This window comes from Microtus ochrogaster (genome assembly GCF_000317375.1).
Source record: "Microtus ochrogaster isolate Prairie Vole_2 chromosome 14 unlocalized genomic scaffold, MicOch1.0 chr14_random_1, whole genome shotgun sequence".
NCBI classification, from domain to species: domain Eukaryota; kingdom Metazoa; phylum Chordata; class Mammalia; order Rodentia; family Cricetidae; genus Microtus; species Microtus ochrogaster.
The window spans coordinates 19,603,241-19,617,397 of NW_004949096.1; the positions used below are offsets into that span (position 1 = coordinate 19,603,241).

Genomic DNA, 14,157 nt, shown 5'->3' on the forward strand with positions numbered 1-14,157 from the left:
CCACCAGCCCTGCTGACCACCAGCCCTGCTGACCACCAGCCCTGCAGCCCACCAGCCTTGGCTTCTTCCATTTCAGAACTTTTCTCAGAGCCGAGATTGCTCTAGATTTGAACACAGGAAGAAAAGATCTGCGGGCCCGGAGAAAGGACATCTGGATTCTGACCTCAGCTTGGCCACTAACTGTGTGGTCTTTGGCAAGCTCTCAAGAGAACATCAGTGCATACTGTAAAATGGAGTCATTTACCCTGTCTACTTCCCTCTAGGGGTTGCTGTCAGAAACCAAAGAGATAGGGAGGGAGTTGCATATGGAAACAAAGATTCAAAGGGTTGACTGCATAGGCTCCAGGTGATGGGCAGACAAACCTCTAAAGAACTGGGAGGGAAATGACAGCCCCACCCGTCCCCTGACACACTGTGCTGGTTCTTATTCTCACATTGATCTTATGTGGCAAAACATTTATTATTATCATCATCATCATCATCATCATCATCATCATCATCATCATCATCATCATCATCATCCCCACTCAGAGACACTAACTTGCTCACTCAAGATCATACAAGTGAATGGGGGCAAAACTCAGCCAAGGAGTGCTTTCCTACCCTGAGTGGGGCCCTAGCACTGAGGTTTGAACCCAGACCCAATCAGAAATGACTATGCTGAGTTGAAATTAACTCAAGCTAATAAGTATGGAATGGAAGTGGGACTTGTTTGCTTCTTTCCTTATCATTTAACAAACAGAAAGACAGTACTGTGCTTCCTCTCTAAGCCAGCTGCTTAATCTTGGGAGATTAAATCAATGAAACGTGAAGTGTTCCTTCAGGGCTGAATCTTCTGTCCCAGGCTGCAGGAAAGCTATGGCTATGGCTGTAGATTCTGTGTGGCTCAGGACACCACCGCACATGGGACTGCTCCCTAGATAGGCGGCTTGCTTATCTTCTGAGATCTACACTGGGTGGGGGCTCTTGGGTTGTTAGCTAGCATCTGCTCCTCTCCCAGGCCTCCCTTTCCTGGCCTCTTCCCTTCTCTGTTCCCCCTAAGGGCACACACACTCAAACTCACTGGAAGGCCCAGCACCTGCTTGTCTTCACCCTCCGAGTTCTACCCGCTTGACTCCGTCCTGGGGCTAGTGGGGAGAGCTTGGCGCCTTCCCAGAGGCAGGGGAGGAGGGAGGCTGGGAACACAGGCTGGGCCTTGGTGTCGCAATTCCGGGCCGTGCCGGGACCTTTGCTCCGCGAGGTGTCTATGGGGGGAGGGGGAGGGAACGCTGACTCTGGAGGCTGCTGGGATTAGGGTGGGGGTGTCTGAGTGCTGCCCTTCTGTACCAGCAAAGAGCCTCCCGGTGAGGAGAGGAAGGAGAGAGATGAAACTGGCCCGGTCTGCGGGGGAAACGCGACAGTCTTGTTAGAGGGTAGGGGACAAGGTGGCGCCGGCTAAGGGGGTGGCCGGCTGGGGAGGAGTTAGGCTGGTGGGGAAACTACCTCGTGGGCGGGGGCCTAAGAAGGCTAAGGGCTCCCGGTTGCCTTCCCTCAGCCTTTCTTACTTTACTGCTTCTCCCTGCTGGTGGTCCCCGTGTGCTCAGCTCTGGTCACTGGCTGCCCGCTGCGGCCTCGAGGACCGGGTACTGCAACGCCCTCTTCTCCAGCAAGGGGGCTCCAGAGACTAAGCAGCCTGAAAGTCTGGTGGCCGGGAGACTCATCTGGTTGGCTCCTCTGACCCGGGGGCTCTCTCTGTCCTTGCTTCTGGGTTGGAGAGGGGTGGGATGGGAAGATTTTCTTAGGGAAGGATCTCTGGGGCGAAGTGTGGAGTACTGCCAACAGAAGTTCCGGGCAGGGATAGAGTTTTACTGGGTATCATAAGAACTGGAAGGGTTCTGGGAGAGGAGGTTCTGGGGAGATTCTTGGGACAAGAACTTTACGCTGGGACTTCAGAAATGGCAGGGACTCAGAGCTTGGATCCAGTCTGTTAACTTTGGCTGGCTATGCTGTTAGAAGGAGGTGGGTGCAGAGAAGTCAGGATTCTGCTCTTCCTCTACCACCTCCACCTGGGTGGCTATAGGCAGTTACCTTAATCTCTTTTTAGTTTCCTTAGCTTTAAACTGGATCTAAGAATAGCCCTGACAAGCTGAGTGGTGGGGGCGCACACCTTTAATCCCAGCACTGGGGAGGCAGAGGCAGTTGGATTTCTGAGTTTGAGGCCAGCCTGGTCTGCAGAGCTAGTTCCAGGACAGCCAAGGCTACACAGAAAAACTGTCTTGAAAAACAAAGAAAGGAAGGAAGGAAGGCAGAGTGGTCCTGCCAACCTAGAGGTATAGTTCAGCGGCAGACCTTTTGCCTAACCTGCATAAGTGCTGCATTCAGTATCCAGAACTGAGTTCATAGGGATGTAACACAGAAGGCTTCCAGGCCAGTACACGACAAGCGAATGTCAGCGGGTAATCTGAGGAGATAAAAGGGAGCACAGAGGGAGCCGAGGCCTACTTCTGCAAGTATAACCTGGTTCATTCCTGCAGGACAGTGTCTTGGTAATGTCCAGGGCTCCGGGAAGAGATGTCCTTGTGGCTGGAGGCTCCAGAGCCTGATGTTTGTCCTGGTAAGCAGCTTTGTTCAAACCTCCCTGGAGCCCAGGCCTCTGCCTCCTCTCTGAGGCTGACACCTCAGGCATCAGCCCCTTCACTTCTGAGAAGCACAAGCTCTATCTATTAGTGTTACTGCCTCTGCTCAGACCCTTTGCCCCAGTTCTGGTGCTTGTTTGCTGAAAGCCCCATGAAGTCCTCGAGCTGGGCTTCCTTCTTGATAGTGCTGACACGGCTAATGCTTGGTTCTAGCTGTGGAAGTCCTGTCTGATCTATGAAATGGATGCTTTCTACCACTCCCAAGGGGACAAGGGCTAGCATCTACATTTAAGATCTTGATGTGCAAAGAGCTGCAACTGATTAGTCCTCGATCCCACAAAGTCCCGGAATCTGAAAACATGAGCTGGGGCTTGGGTGCCTTTATTTTTGTTTGTTATTTTTTTTGAGACATCGTTGTGTAGCGTGGCAGTCCTGGTACTCACTGTGTAGACCAGACTGGCTTTAAACTCAGGTCCACCTGCCTCTGCCTCGCAGAGATTAAAGTTGTGCACCACAGCTCCCAGCTAGTCTGGCTGCTTTCTACGGGTAGAGTGAAGTTTATAGCTTCCCAGCCAAGATACTTGGGGAAGGAGTCTAGATGGAGCATGAACCCACTCTCACTCCCTTGTGCCTCTTTTGGGCTCAGATTCTGCGACGGAGTTGTGGAAGGCAGAAACCCAAGATGCAAAAGACCAGGGAGGCAAGAGCTGCGTCCTCAGGGAGGAAGCTAGGATGCCCCAATCTGCTGAAAGTGCTTTCAGAATGGGGTTGGAGGCAGCAGAGCCCACAGCCCTGCTCCCCAGGACAGAAGCTTTTCCAGAGCCTACAGGTAAGAAGCACCCAGATTCGGAAAAGGTAGGGGCTCCCTAGACCTGGGGGGGGGATGACTCTGGGGGCCTTTGCCTTCTAGTGTCACAGTTAAGTCCAAAAGCTCGTCCTGGCTGACTTTGGTGTGGATTTTGTCTGTCTCAGGCATTTCTGAATTTTCAGCTTCAATTTCTTTGTGATTTGAAATTAACCCTTATGATTGTCTTCAGGGTCAGTACTTACAAAGAGCTCATACAGTACCTAGGGCATAGTGGTCCTTGGTAAAGGATGGCAAATGTTGCAATACTATGGCATGCCCCAGTAATTCCAACTACTCTGGAGGTTGAAGCAAGAGTTGAGCCCAGGAGTTCAAAAGTTCAAAGCCCACCTAAGTTACATATTGTGAATCTGAGAGGTGGGGAGGGAGGGAGGGAGGACATGCACATTGAGCATTTTGTCTGTCTGTATCTAGAGCTTCGTCCACAAAAGCGAAAAAAGGGGCCAGCCCCCAAAATGCTGGGGAATGAGCTGTGCAGCGTGTGTGGGGACAAGGCGTCTGGCTTCCACTACAATGTGCTGAGCTGTGAGGGCTGCAAGGGGTTCTTCCGCCGCAGTGTCATCAAGGGAGCCCACTATGTTTGCCACAGCGGTGGCCACTGCCCCATGGACACCTACATGCGACGGAAATGCCAGGAGTGTCGGCTTCGCAAATGCCTCCAGGCTGGCATGAGGGAGGAGTGTAAGTGCCCAGAGCAGGAACTGGGAAGAACTGATGGGAAAATATTGATGCCCTGTTGTGGAGGCAGACAGATGCTCACTCCTGCAGGGGTCTCCTGAGTGTAGATTAGTACTCCCTTAACCTGGCATAGTGGCACACACCTTTAGTCCCAGCACTAGGGAAGCAGAGGTGGATCTCTGTGAGTTCAAGGCCAGCCTGGTTTACACTGTGAGTTTCAGGATAGCCTAGAGCTTCACAGTGAGACCCTGTCTTGAAAAACAAAAGAAAAACAATAACAATAAAAGAAGAAAGAACGAAAGAAAAAAAATGCCCTTGCTTTTATACACATCATGTTTCTAGAGCATCAAACCACCCATCCCCTCTACCCCATCTCTGCCTCTTGTTCACCCTTGTTCCTCTTCCTACCTCACATCTGGCCCTGTCTTTAGGTGTCTTGTCAGAAGAGCAGATCCGCTTGAAGAAACTGAAGCGGCAAGAAGAGGAACAGGCTCAAACCACATCAGTGTCCCCCAGGGTTTCCTCAGCTCCCCAAGTCCTGCCCCAGCTCAGCCCGGAGCAACTGGGCATGATCGAGAAGCTGGTTGCCGCGCAGCAGCAGTGTAACAGACGCTCCTTTTCTGACCGACTTCGAGTCACGGTACTTGATGACCTGGGGAGAGGTGGCTGGGCCTGCAGCAGCAGCTAACTTCTGACTCACAGCAGTTTAACTTTTCCTCCCTTGCCCACCCTGGGTAGCCTTGGCCCATCGCACCTGACCCTCAGAGCCGGGAAGCCCGGCAACAGCGCTTTGCCCACTTTACCGAGCTGGCCATCGTGTCTGTGCAGGAGATTGTTGACTTTGCCAAACAGCTTCCTGGCTTCCTGCAGCTCAGCAGGGAGGACCAGATCGCCTTACTGAAGACCTCTGCGATTGAGGTGGCTGGAAAGGGAATGGGATGAAGGGAAAACCAGAATTGGGTTATCTGTAGGGGATCTCCAGGTATCCAGCTTGGAGAGTCTGAGTCCTTAGGGAAGGGAGTCAACCTCCTTCCGAGGGCCACACACCAAGACCAGCCCCTTCGTGCCTATTTGAAAGCTTCTGCTTGTGTGCAGGTGATGCTTCTGGAGACATCACGGAGGTACAACCCTGGGAGTGAGAGCATCACCTTCCTCAAGGATTTCAGTTATAACCGGGAAGACTTTGCCAAAGCAGGTGAGAGCTAAGATGGCTGTTGTGATTAGAGAGCCTAAGGTTTGGGTGGTTATACCACTTGTTTTTCCAAGAGAGAAGTTTGGATTGTTGATCAGTCACTTCAACTGCTCCAAACAGACCTCTGTCCTCTGCCACATCTGAGGAGGTTATGCGAGCATCTTCATGGAGAGACCACGCAAGGCAGAGCAGCAGCCTTCACTCTCATTTTAGCCAATGAGGCTACTTAAGTCTGCATTGTGCTTCTGTTACTATTTAACAACATTCTGTACCTAAGAAATTTTTTTAAGAATTTTGGCCTTTTAATAGACAAAAGGCAAGAAACCCTTTTCAGATAACGCTCTTTAAGGATCTTGCAGGCTCACTCACTCACCCTCACTCTCTCTGTCCCCCTTCCTGGTGAGCTGAATAACCTGCCTTGAAGCAGGACAAACATGCAGAATGGGGAGCTATAGGATCAGATCCAGTGTTTTCTCTAAGAATTAGTTTGCGTTGGTGCCGGGACCTGATGCTGCTCAGGACTAAGCAGTGGGGGGTTTCCCTTATTCAGCTCTTGGTGATATTTATGAAACTGGAGATGGGAAGGGATGCAGGTCTGGAGGAGAGAGGCTGGGAAAGGGTGGCAGAAGTCTAGAGGAGACCGAAGATTTGGCAGCTGAGAGAGCAGACTGTGAAATACTGCTAACGTTCTGACTGTTCTCAGGGCTGATAGATCCTGGGTTCCAGGCCAGAGTTCAGGAAGCTTCCACTGACAACTGGTGACTAAGGCCAACCAATGAGCCTCTTGTCCCAGTGTGGGCCTTCTAGGAAAGGCCTCTCTTAACTACAGAGGACAAGGCCCTGTCGCCTCCCTCCATTGCGTTTTTTTTTTTTTTCCTTTTTAGTTTGATGTCTGAATGTCTAGGTACTCACTGGGCAATGGGGTGACTCTATCCAGCTCTAACACCCAGTCCTGTCCCTCTTTTCTACCAAACACCTTTCCCTCAAATGGTTGCTAACTTAGACTTTCTTAACCCTTCGCTCTGTCAGAATACACTCTTTCCATCCTGTTCCTTCCTGTTCCTTCAGTACTTATGGACTTGTGCTATCCGAATCTGCACCAATTTATATGGTTTCTTTATTTAAGTAGTTTTGGTGTCACCGTGTTTTCAGTTTCTCATTTTATCAGTGTGTTCTTGGGAAAAGGAACAGAAGGTTCTTTTTATTTTTTCTTTCTTCTCTTTTTAATCATTTTTTAAAGGTTTGTCTATCTTGTCTCTCTCTCTCTCTCTCTCTCTCTCTCTCTCTCTCTCGTGTGTGTGTGTGTGTGTGTGTGCGTGTGTGTGCGTGTGTGTGTCCTGCTGCTTCTTCCTAGAGGCTCTGTTTTGTCAAGTCTCCCCCACATCCACTCCCATATGTTGCACACCATGGCCAACTGATGTGAACCGGTTTCATTTGAGGGGTTCCTCCAGCAAGCATTTGCAGACCCTCATGAGAGCACAGCTCAATTCTAGAACCTTCTCTTTTTCTTTGTATGAGGGAACTTTTTAGCATATTTTGGAGCTTAAAATTTTATCTAGAAATGCATTATAAAGCCGGGCGATGGTGGCGCACGCCTTTAATCCCAGCATTCGGGAGGCAGAGGCAGGCGGATCTCTGTGAGTTCGAGATCAGCCTGGTCTACAGAGCTAGTTCCAGGACAGGCTCCAAAGCCACAGAGAAACCCTGTCTCGAAAAACCAAAAAAAAAAAAAAAAAAAAAAATGCATTATAAAGTGAAGCTGGCTTATTGAATAGATTAACACACAACTCTGGATATACATCAGGGTGAAAATACAAGAAGTGACTCATCAACAAACCCCAAATGGAAAAGGAGAGCAGATGGTTGTTAAAAGAAATCTGAGAAAGCCTAGAAAACACAGGGTGGTGGAGACACTAGCAATGTGAAGTCAGGGGCTGTTGTGTGCTCATTGTCTTCCCTGCAAGAAGACTGGCTTATTGTTGTTGGGTTTTGTTGTTATTGTTTTAAATGGGGAGACAAATATGAGGATCAGTGTTCAAGCCCAGGGGCTGGAGAAGTGGTGCACATCTGTAAGCCCTGTGCTGGGGAGCAGCAGAGTCAGGTGGATGCTCAGGCCTCACTGATCAGTCAGTCTAGATGACATGGCTTGCTCCAGGGTGAGAGCCTGTTCCAACAAGTAAGATGTAAAGCCATAGAAGAAGCACCTGAGGTTCACTTCTAGCTGCCACAGGAGCACAAAGGGGCACGGGCACACCTTTCCAGGGACAGGCACAGGGGTTCAAGTTCAAGGCCATCCATGGCTAGCCTGGGGTTATATAAGACCTCCTCACAAAACAACCAGCAACAAAACCCAAACCAAACCAAACAAAAAACAAGGGTGAAGCCAGGCACGTGCCTTTATCCTAGCACTCAGGAGGCAGAGGAAGGCAGACCTCTCTGAGTTCTAGGCCAGCCTGTTCTACGTAGTGAGTTCCAAGACAGCTTAAGTCTATATAGAGAGGCCCTGTCTCATTTGAAAAAAAAAAAAAGTCAACTAAGTTCAGTTGGTAGAGTGTTGGCCTGTATTCAGCTCCCAGGACCACATACACTGGTTGTAGTAATGAATGTCCATAATGGCACCACTCCTAAGACCAGAAGGCCAAAGTCATTCTCAGCTACAGAGTGAATGGGAGCCAGCCTGGGCTCCAGAGGGAGTTCCAGGACAGTCAGAGCTGTTATACAGAGACCCTGTCTTAAAAAGCAAAACAAAACAGAAGAACACATAGTAGATATCACACATGCTTCATTTATTATTCTAATTTACTATCCTAAGAAGCTTATAAGGTAGATCTTATTATCTCCAGATTACTGGTGGGGTCTCTAAGATGCAGACAGGTTAAGCAACTTACTTCAAGTCACCCAGCTAGTAGGTAGTCGATTGAGGGGAGTTGGATCCTGGCAGTCTCGGAGCCCAGTCCACACCCTCAGCTGCAGTGCTGCCTTCTTCCCAAGACACGCTGTGTCAGCTGTGACGCGGGTAGCCACAGAAGGCCATTTGCCAGCCAAAAGGACTTTATAAGCAAAGTAAGAGACGCCTCTATTTCTAGAAACATTCTTTTTTTTTTTAAGATTTTATTTATCGGGGCTGGAGAGATGGCTCAGAGGTTAAGAGCGTTGCCTGCTCTTCCAAAGGTCCTGAGTTCAATTCCCAGCAACCACATGGTGGCTCACAACCATCTGTAATGAGGTCTGGTGCCCTCTTCTGGCCTGCAGGCATATATACAAACAGAATATTGTATACATAATAAGTAAATAAATAAATAAAAAAAAAGATTTATTTATTTATTGAGTATACAGTGTGCTGCCTCCATGTATGCCTGCACGCCAGAAGAGGGCGCCAGATCTCATTGTAGATGGTTGTGAGCCACCATGTGGTTGCTGGGAATTGAACTCAGGACCTCTGGAAAAACAGTCAGCATCCTTAACCTCTGAGCCATCTCTCCAGCCCCTCTAGAAACATTCTTGAGAATCCTAATAATATCATTGCTGTTTGATTCAGCACTTTTTTTTTTTTCGGTTTTTCGAGACAGGGTTTCTCTGTGGCTTTGGAGCCTGTCCTGGAACTAGCTCTGTAAACCAGGCTGGTCTCGAACTCACAGAGATCCACCTGCCTCTGACTCCCGAGTGCTGGGATTAAAGCCACCATCGCCCGGCTTGATTCAGCACTTTTTGTGCTAAGCCTTCTGTACACTTTATCATATTTATCTGCATTATTTTTTTTTCCAATTCCATGACAAGAGTTGGGACCTGGAGAGATGGCGTAGCAGTTAAGAGCACTGGCTGCTCATCCAAAGGTCCTGAGTTCAATTCCCAACACCCACATGGTGGCTCCCAGCCATCTGTAATGGGGTCTGATGCCCTCTTCTGTCATTCGGGCAAATAGAGCACTCATGCATAAATAAATCTTTTTTTTTTAAAAAGGAAGGAAGGGTTGTGTTGGCTCCTGGCTTGATGGTGTAGCTCATCATGGTGTAGCCTTCCCAATGCTGTGACCCTTTAATAAACCTCCTCATGTCATGGGGACCCCAACCATAAGATTATTCTGTTGCTACTTCATAACTGTAATTTTGCTATTGTTATAAATGGTAATGTAAATATCTGATATGCTAGCCCCAAAGGGGTCACGCCCCACAGTTAAGAATCCCTGGTGGAGACAGTCACAGGGGATCCACTCAGGAAGCAGAAACAGACAAGCAAATGCTCAGTTTTCTTTGTATTCAGTCCCTCACAGATGTGTTCAGAGGTTTCTCTAAGTGACTTCAGAGTCTGTCAAGTCGACGGTCAAGTAGCCTTCACACCATCACGTTTCTGTTTTGTTTTGTTTTGAGATAGGATCTTGCTATGTGATCCAAACTAGCCTGAAACTTGGAATCCTCTTGCCTCAGTCTTTCAAGTGCTGGAATTACATCCATGCGCTACCAATCCCAGTGCACTGACTCAGAGAAGTTGAGAAGCTTGTTCTTGAGTAGCAGAAACCTGGAGAGCTTTTAGCGGCTTTTTAGCCATTCCCCCACTGAGTTGGAGGACATTCTCCCGCTCTTCTCCCCCAGGGCTTCAGGTGGAGTTCATCAATCCCATCTTCGAGTTCTCCAGAGCCATGAATGAGCTGCAGCTGAACGATGCCGAGTTTGCTCTGCTCATCGCCATCAGCATCTTCTCTGCAGGTGCGGAGGAGGGGCAAGAGGGAAACTGAGTAAGAAACTCCAGGAGGCAGGAAGCATGGTGTGGAGGGCCCTGCTGGGTTACTTGTGGATGAGAGGTAGGGTGGGATGGGACACTACCCTATTTGGGAGTTGTGATTTGGGATATGGAACCAAGACCTTGGCCAGACCTGCTCCTCAACTTTGTTGGTGACCTATAGACCGGCCCAACGTGCAGGACCAGCTCCAAGTGGAGAGGCTGCAGCACACATATGTGGAGGCCCTGCATGCCTATGTCTCCATCAACCACCCCCACGTGAGTCTTCCCAGTGCCTTTCCTTCTGCTCTTCAGGCCCATTTTCTGATGTCCACTTTCTTTCAGACTTCTGCCTACAACTAGTAGGGCCAGTTCCCTGCCAATCTCACCTTCTCTAGGGAAGAGCAACAGCTAGATTTTTCCTTCCTTTCTTTTCTTTTTTTTTCAGGACCGACTGATGTTCCCACGGATGCTAATGAAATTGGTGAGCCTCCGCACTTTGAGCAGTGTCCATTCAGAGCAAGTGTTTGCGCTTCGCCTGCAGGACAAAAAACTTCCCCCACTGCTGTCTGAGATCTGGGATGTGCACGAATGACTGTCCTTCCACCATGTCCTCTGTGCTGTGGGCCACACGACGGAGGCTTACTGACTGCTTCCTAGAGGTGGAACAGACTGAGAAGGGCAAACATTCCTGGGCTCCCGGAGAAGGAGATCCTTGCATGGCATTAAAGGAGAGTCAGAGGGTTGGGTGTTTTGTGGCTGCTGGCCAGTTGGGGACCTGCTAACATTGTGCACCATCTGAAGACCTTATTGACCCAACCAAATAAACTAGCCAGGTAGGCCACTTTGCACAGGCCTACTCATCTTGCCTGTACCACTGCCTGTTTTCCCCCATAGGGCCCCAAAGAAATTCTCCACTATCACTCTGCAGCCCGGCTGCTTCAACAACAGGTCTGGCACTTGGAACAGGAAGGCCAAGATGAATACAGAACTAGGGAAATAAATTTCTGGATCTGGGCGGGAGTGCTGTGGAGGAGGAACCTGTGTCCATTAGGATCTGCCTCCAGACTCAGCAGAGGGGCAAATCACAGATGACATTTTTTGTTCACTAGGTCCACGGAAGTGCTTGGGCTTAGGTGCACCTTCCCCTTATCCTGCTCAGGTGCTCTTACTGTGGGGGTGGGGGGAGGGAGCAGTAACTTAGCGGTACACTTCGTGTGTGTGTGTGTGTGTGTGTGTGTGTGTGTGTGTGTCTGTGTGTGTGTGTGTGTGTGTGTGTGTGTGTGTGTGTGTGTCTGTGTCTGTGTCTGTGTGTGTATAACATCTTTTAACATTGGCATCTGAAAAAGGAGGACAGCTTTAAAGACTCAGGGCCGGGTAATCCTTCCCTTCGGTTTCTGGGCCCGGGGGACTCAAAGAAAAGTCCCTGGAGGCTCGGTGGAGGATGACCAGGGTTTGAGTTGTCAAAAGGACTTGACTCCATTTCCCAGCGGGCCTCGCGTCACCGTTCTGGTTCCCGTACCTTGGTGTAGGTGCTGCCCTGGCAACGTCAGCCTGGAGCGTCCCCGCCATCCAGAATTGGTTGAGTCCACCGGCCTTCTAGTTGGCTTTCCTGCCGGGCCGGCTGGGCACGTCCAAACAGCGTGCAGGGGGAGCCAGATGAGGTTTGAATAAACTGTCAGAAAGTCTTAGGGGCAGTTTATCTTACTAAGTATTTTCATATTAAACACTGTTTCGTCAAGACGGGCTCTATATCCAAGTCGAATTAAAAACCGTTTGAGTAATCAAAACAAAATGTATTCCTTTGGGTCCTCCCCTTGGCACCTACCGGCACTGAGCTAGCCCAGTGCCTCCCATCGCGTTCCCACTCCCACGGCAATAGGTGTGCGGAGCCGCTCGGTGTGCTGCAGCCCTGTTCTCCGCGGCGAATGGTACGGCCCGGGCCCCTCAGCCGCCCGCTTCCCGCAGCAGGTCTGAGTGGGTCGCACCCCCGGTACAGACGCGGAACTGGCGCCTGCTCGCCGTGGCGCTGGGCTCGGAAGCCGGGAGGCGGCAGGCGGGCCCGACAGGTTCCTCTGAGCTGGGAGGTAGGGGAGCGCCCGACGTGGGGAGCCCTGCGTGGGGCTTTGAGAGGAACCGGCGGCTGCCGGAGGAACGGGTCTGTGAGGTGGCCCTGAAGGAGCGAGCAAGGGGGCGTGGAGCCTGCGGAGAAAGTGCCGCGGGGTCCAGGCGGGGTGCCCGCGCTGCCCAGGTGCTCAGGGCTGGGCTCGCGCTGAGCGCCGCCGCTCGCCCGCTCGCCCGCCGGGTTCCGGGGTGGGGGCGAGGAGCTGTCCAGCCCCGGGCCCGAGGAAGGTGCCAGCGCCTGGCGCGTGTGCGCGTGCGTGCGCACGCCTTATTTTTGATTAGCGTTTGAAGAACCACGTTTGATTCTCTAATTTATACATATATATTTACATTTCGTCCTTCAGTATTGACTTGCTGAAGACCAGGCACACCATTTAATCTTTCTGCAACTGCTCCCTCCGTTCCCCGGCAGTTCAGTTCTTCCTCGTGCTCTCCTCTCCTCCTTCCTCTGTCCTAACCATCGCTGGCTTCATTTACCAGTTCTTCCCCACGCTGGACCAGTCTGCTGATGAGCTTGCAAGGTCACTGCCTGGGGAGGAGGAGGAAGGGGAGGAAGCCTCCCTTTGTGATCACGTCAGCGAAGATGTCATATCGTCCTTGGGTCGAGTTCCTGTGGTTTTTACTATGAGATCCTGCCTCAACTGAGGGATGAACCTGCAGGGTTGGTGGCATGGCCATTGTAGGCTGAAAAGACAGATTACCACAAGATCCGTGGTTTCCAGACGTGGTGGTGATGTAGGGTTATAGCAAAAAGGAATACATTTAGGAATTTGGACTGCAGTGGGACAGGCAAGGAGCTCCACCTCAGTGAATAAAACTGAAACAAGAGGCAGAGTCCGATCCTGGCTGGTTAGGAAGACTGTATGAGTTATATGTGGCATTAAAGGATTGGGGAAGGCAGAGAAGGAAAACAGCCTTGGTTATCTCTGTAGTCTGAGTATCTAAAGTCGGCTCTGGAAGGAGATGGCGTACAATACCGTAAGTGGCGTGCGTTGGGAGAGGGCTTTATCTCACCAGTACTGGAAAGGCCCTGTAACTAACTTACTAGTAGGAGAAAACTTCCATACCACCTTTGGGATTTTAGCTAGAGGATGCTGCTTCTGGTTTTCAGTATAAACCTTCATTCAAAGACAGCCTACAACTCAGGTCCTACAAATTCTGTTCTGTGATAAAGTGCCGTATATGGGTCTTGTTGATAGCTAGATATTTCTATATAGAACACATGACTTTTGCCTATATCCCATTTCATAGCTTCGTTTTTCTCTTTCATTTTTCTTAGGAGAAGGGGCACGCCGCTCTATCAGGGTGACCCACTTCTGCAGTAAGCTCATGGCAATGAGCATGGTAGTTGGGGTTATTAAGAGTGATGAACCCCAGAAATGACTGAGCATGTGGCATGCTCAGGAACTTGGTGTGAAGAGCGATTCCTCTTAAAAGCTGCTAAGATTTAAGAAAGCAAACAAATGCCAAAGTGAAAATAACCTGATCCTATAGGTGCTGCCAAGGGTATAGGAGTCTCCAGGGTTAGGAAGAATGAAGTGCTATGGGCCATGGCTAACTTTGGAGTATTAGCCGCTAGCACACTGTTCGGTCACCAAGCAGGGGAGGGGCTCTGCTATAAATAGTGCTTGGAGTCAGAGTCGCTATGGAGACAAAACTGAATCCTATTACCTATGGGTCCTCTATTGAGAGCAAGGGGGAAAGAGGAACAGTATTTTGAGGATACGAGAGGTATTGTAAATAGATTTTGTTTATGGGTAGAAGAGGTCAAAAGAACTCACTACCTAAATCAAATGTGCTCTCAGTATTACAGGTAATGTTCATGTCTGCAGTATGGGAGTGGACACAGCAAATGAAGTGGAATGTGTTTAGGTGTGTGTAGTAGTGTAACAGGATTGTGTGTGTAGTAGTGTAACAGGATTGTGTGTGTAGTAGTGTAACAGGATTGTGTGTGTAGTAGTGTAACA

General features: G+C 50.0%; 3 protein-coding genes across 27 annotated transcripts in view; 2 read left to right on the forward strand and 1 right to left on the reverse strand.

The window, feature by feature from the left end:
* The window catches only part of Acp2 (acid phosphatase 2, lysosomal), a 13,708-nt gene extending 12,147 nt beyond the window's left edge, over window positions 1–1,561 (reverse strand). The window contains exon 1 of one of the 2 annotated variants that reach the window (XM_026787712.1): window positions 1,545–1,561. The gene's annotated coding sequence lies outside the window, so the exon portion shown is untranslated. Of the gene's footprint in view, window positions 1–1,063; window positions 1,131–1,544 lie in introns of those variants that run through there. The other variant, XM_005364167.3, reaches the window with a different exon arrangement.
* On the forward strand, window positions 1,274–10,922 carry Nr1h3 (nuclear receptor subfamily 1 group H member 3). Of its 3 annotated transcripts, none has more exons than XM_005364169.3 (10): window positions 1,274–1,412; window positions 2,514–2,593; window positions 3,262–3,444; window positions 3,895–4,161; window positions 4,590–4,798; window positions 4,897–5,076; window positions 5,254–5,353; window positions 9,940–10,053; window positions 10,251–10,345; window positions 10,515–10,922. In XM_005364169.3, the coding sequence occupies exons 2-10, from the start codon at window positions 2,551–2,553 to the stop codon at window positions 10,659–10,661; spliced, it is 1,338 nt and encodes a 445-aa protein (XP_005364226.1). In that variant the 5' UTR covers window positions 1,274–1,412; window positions 2,514–2,550; the 3' UTR covers window positions 10,662–10,922. The 3 variants fall into 3 exon arrangements, with proteins under 3 accessions (XP_005364226.1, XP_005364227.1, XP_013208115.1); XM_013352661.2 differs by lacking the exon at window positions 1,274–1,412 and adding an exon at window positions 1,537–1,703; XM_005364170.3 differs by lacking the exon at window positions 10,251–10,345.
* Window positions 10,923–11,951: 1,029 nt separating this feature from the next.
* Window positions 11,952–14,157, forward strand: part of Madd (MAP kinase activating death domain) — a 41,991-nt gene continuing 39,785 nt past the window's right edge. For 15 of the 22 annotated variants that reach the window (XM_026787774.1, XM_026787780.1, XM_026787777.1 and 12 more), the window contains exon 1: window positions 12,010–12,153. The gene's annotated coding sequence lies outside the window, so the exon portion shown is untranslated. The other 7 variants (XM_005364172.2, XM_005364173.2, XM_026787788.1 and 4 more) reach the window with 2 other exon arrangements.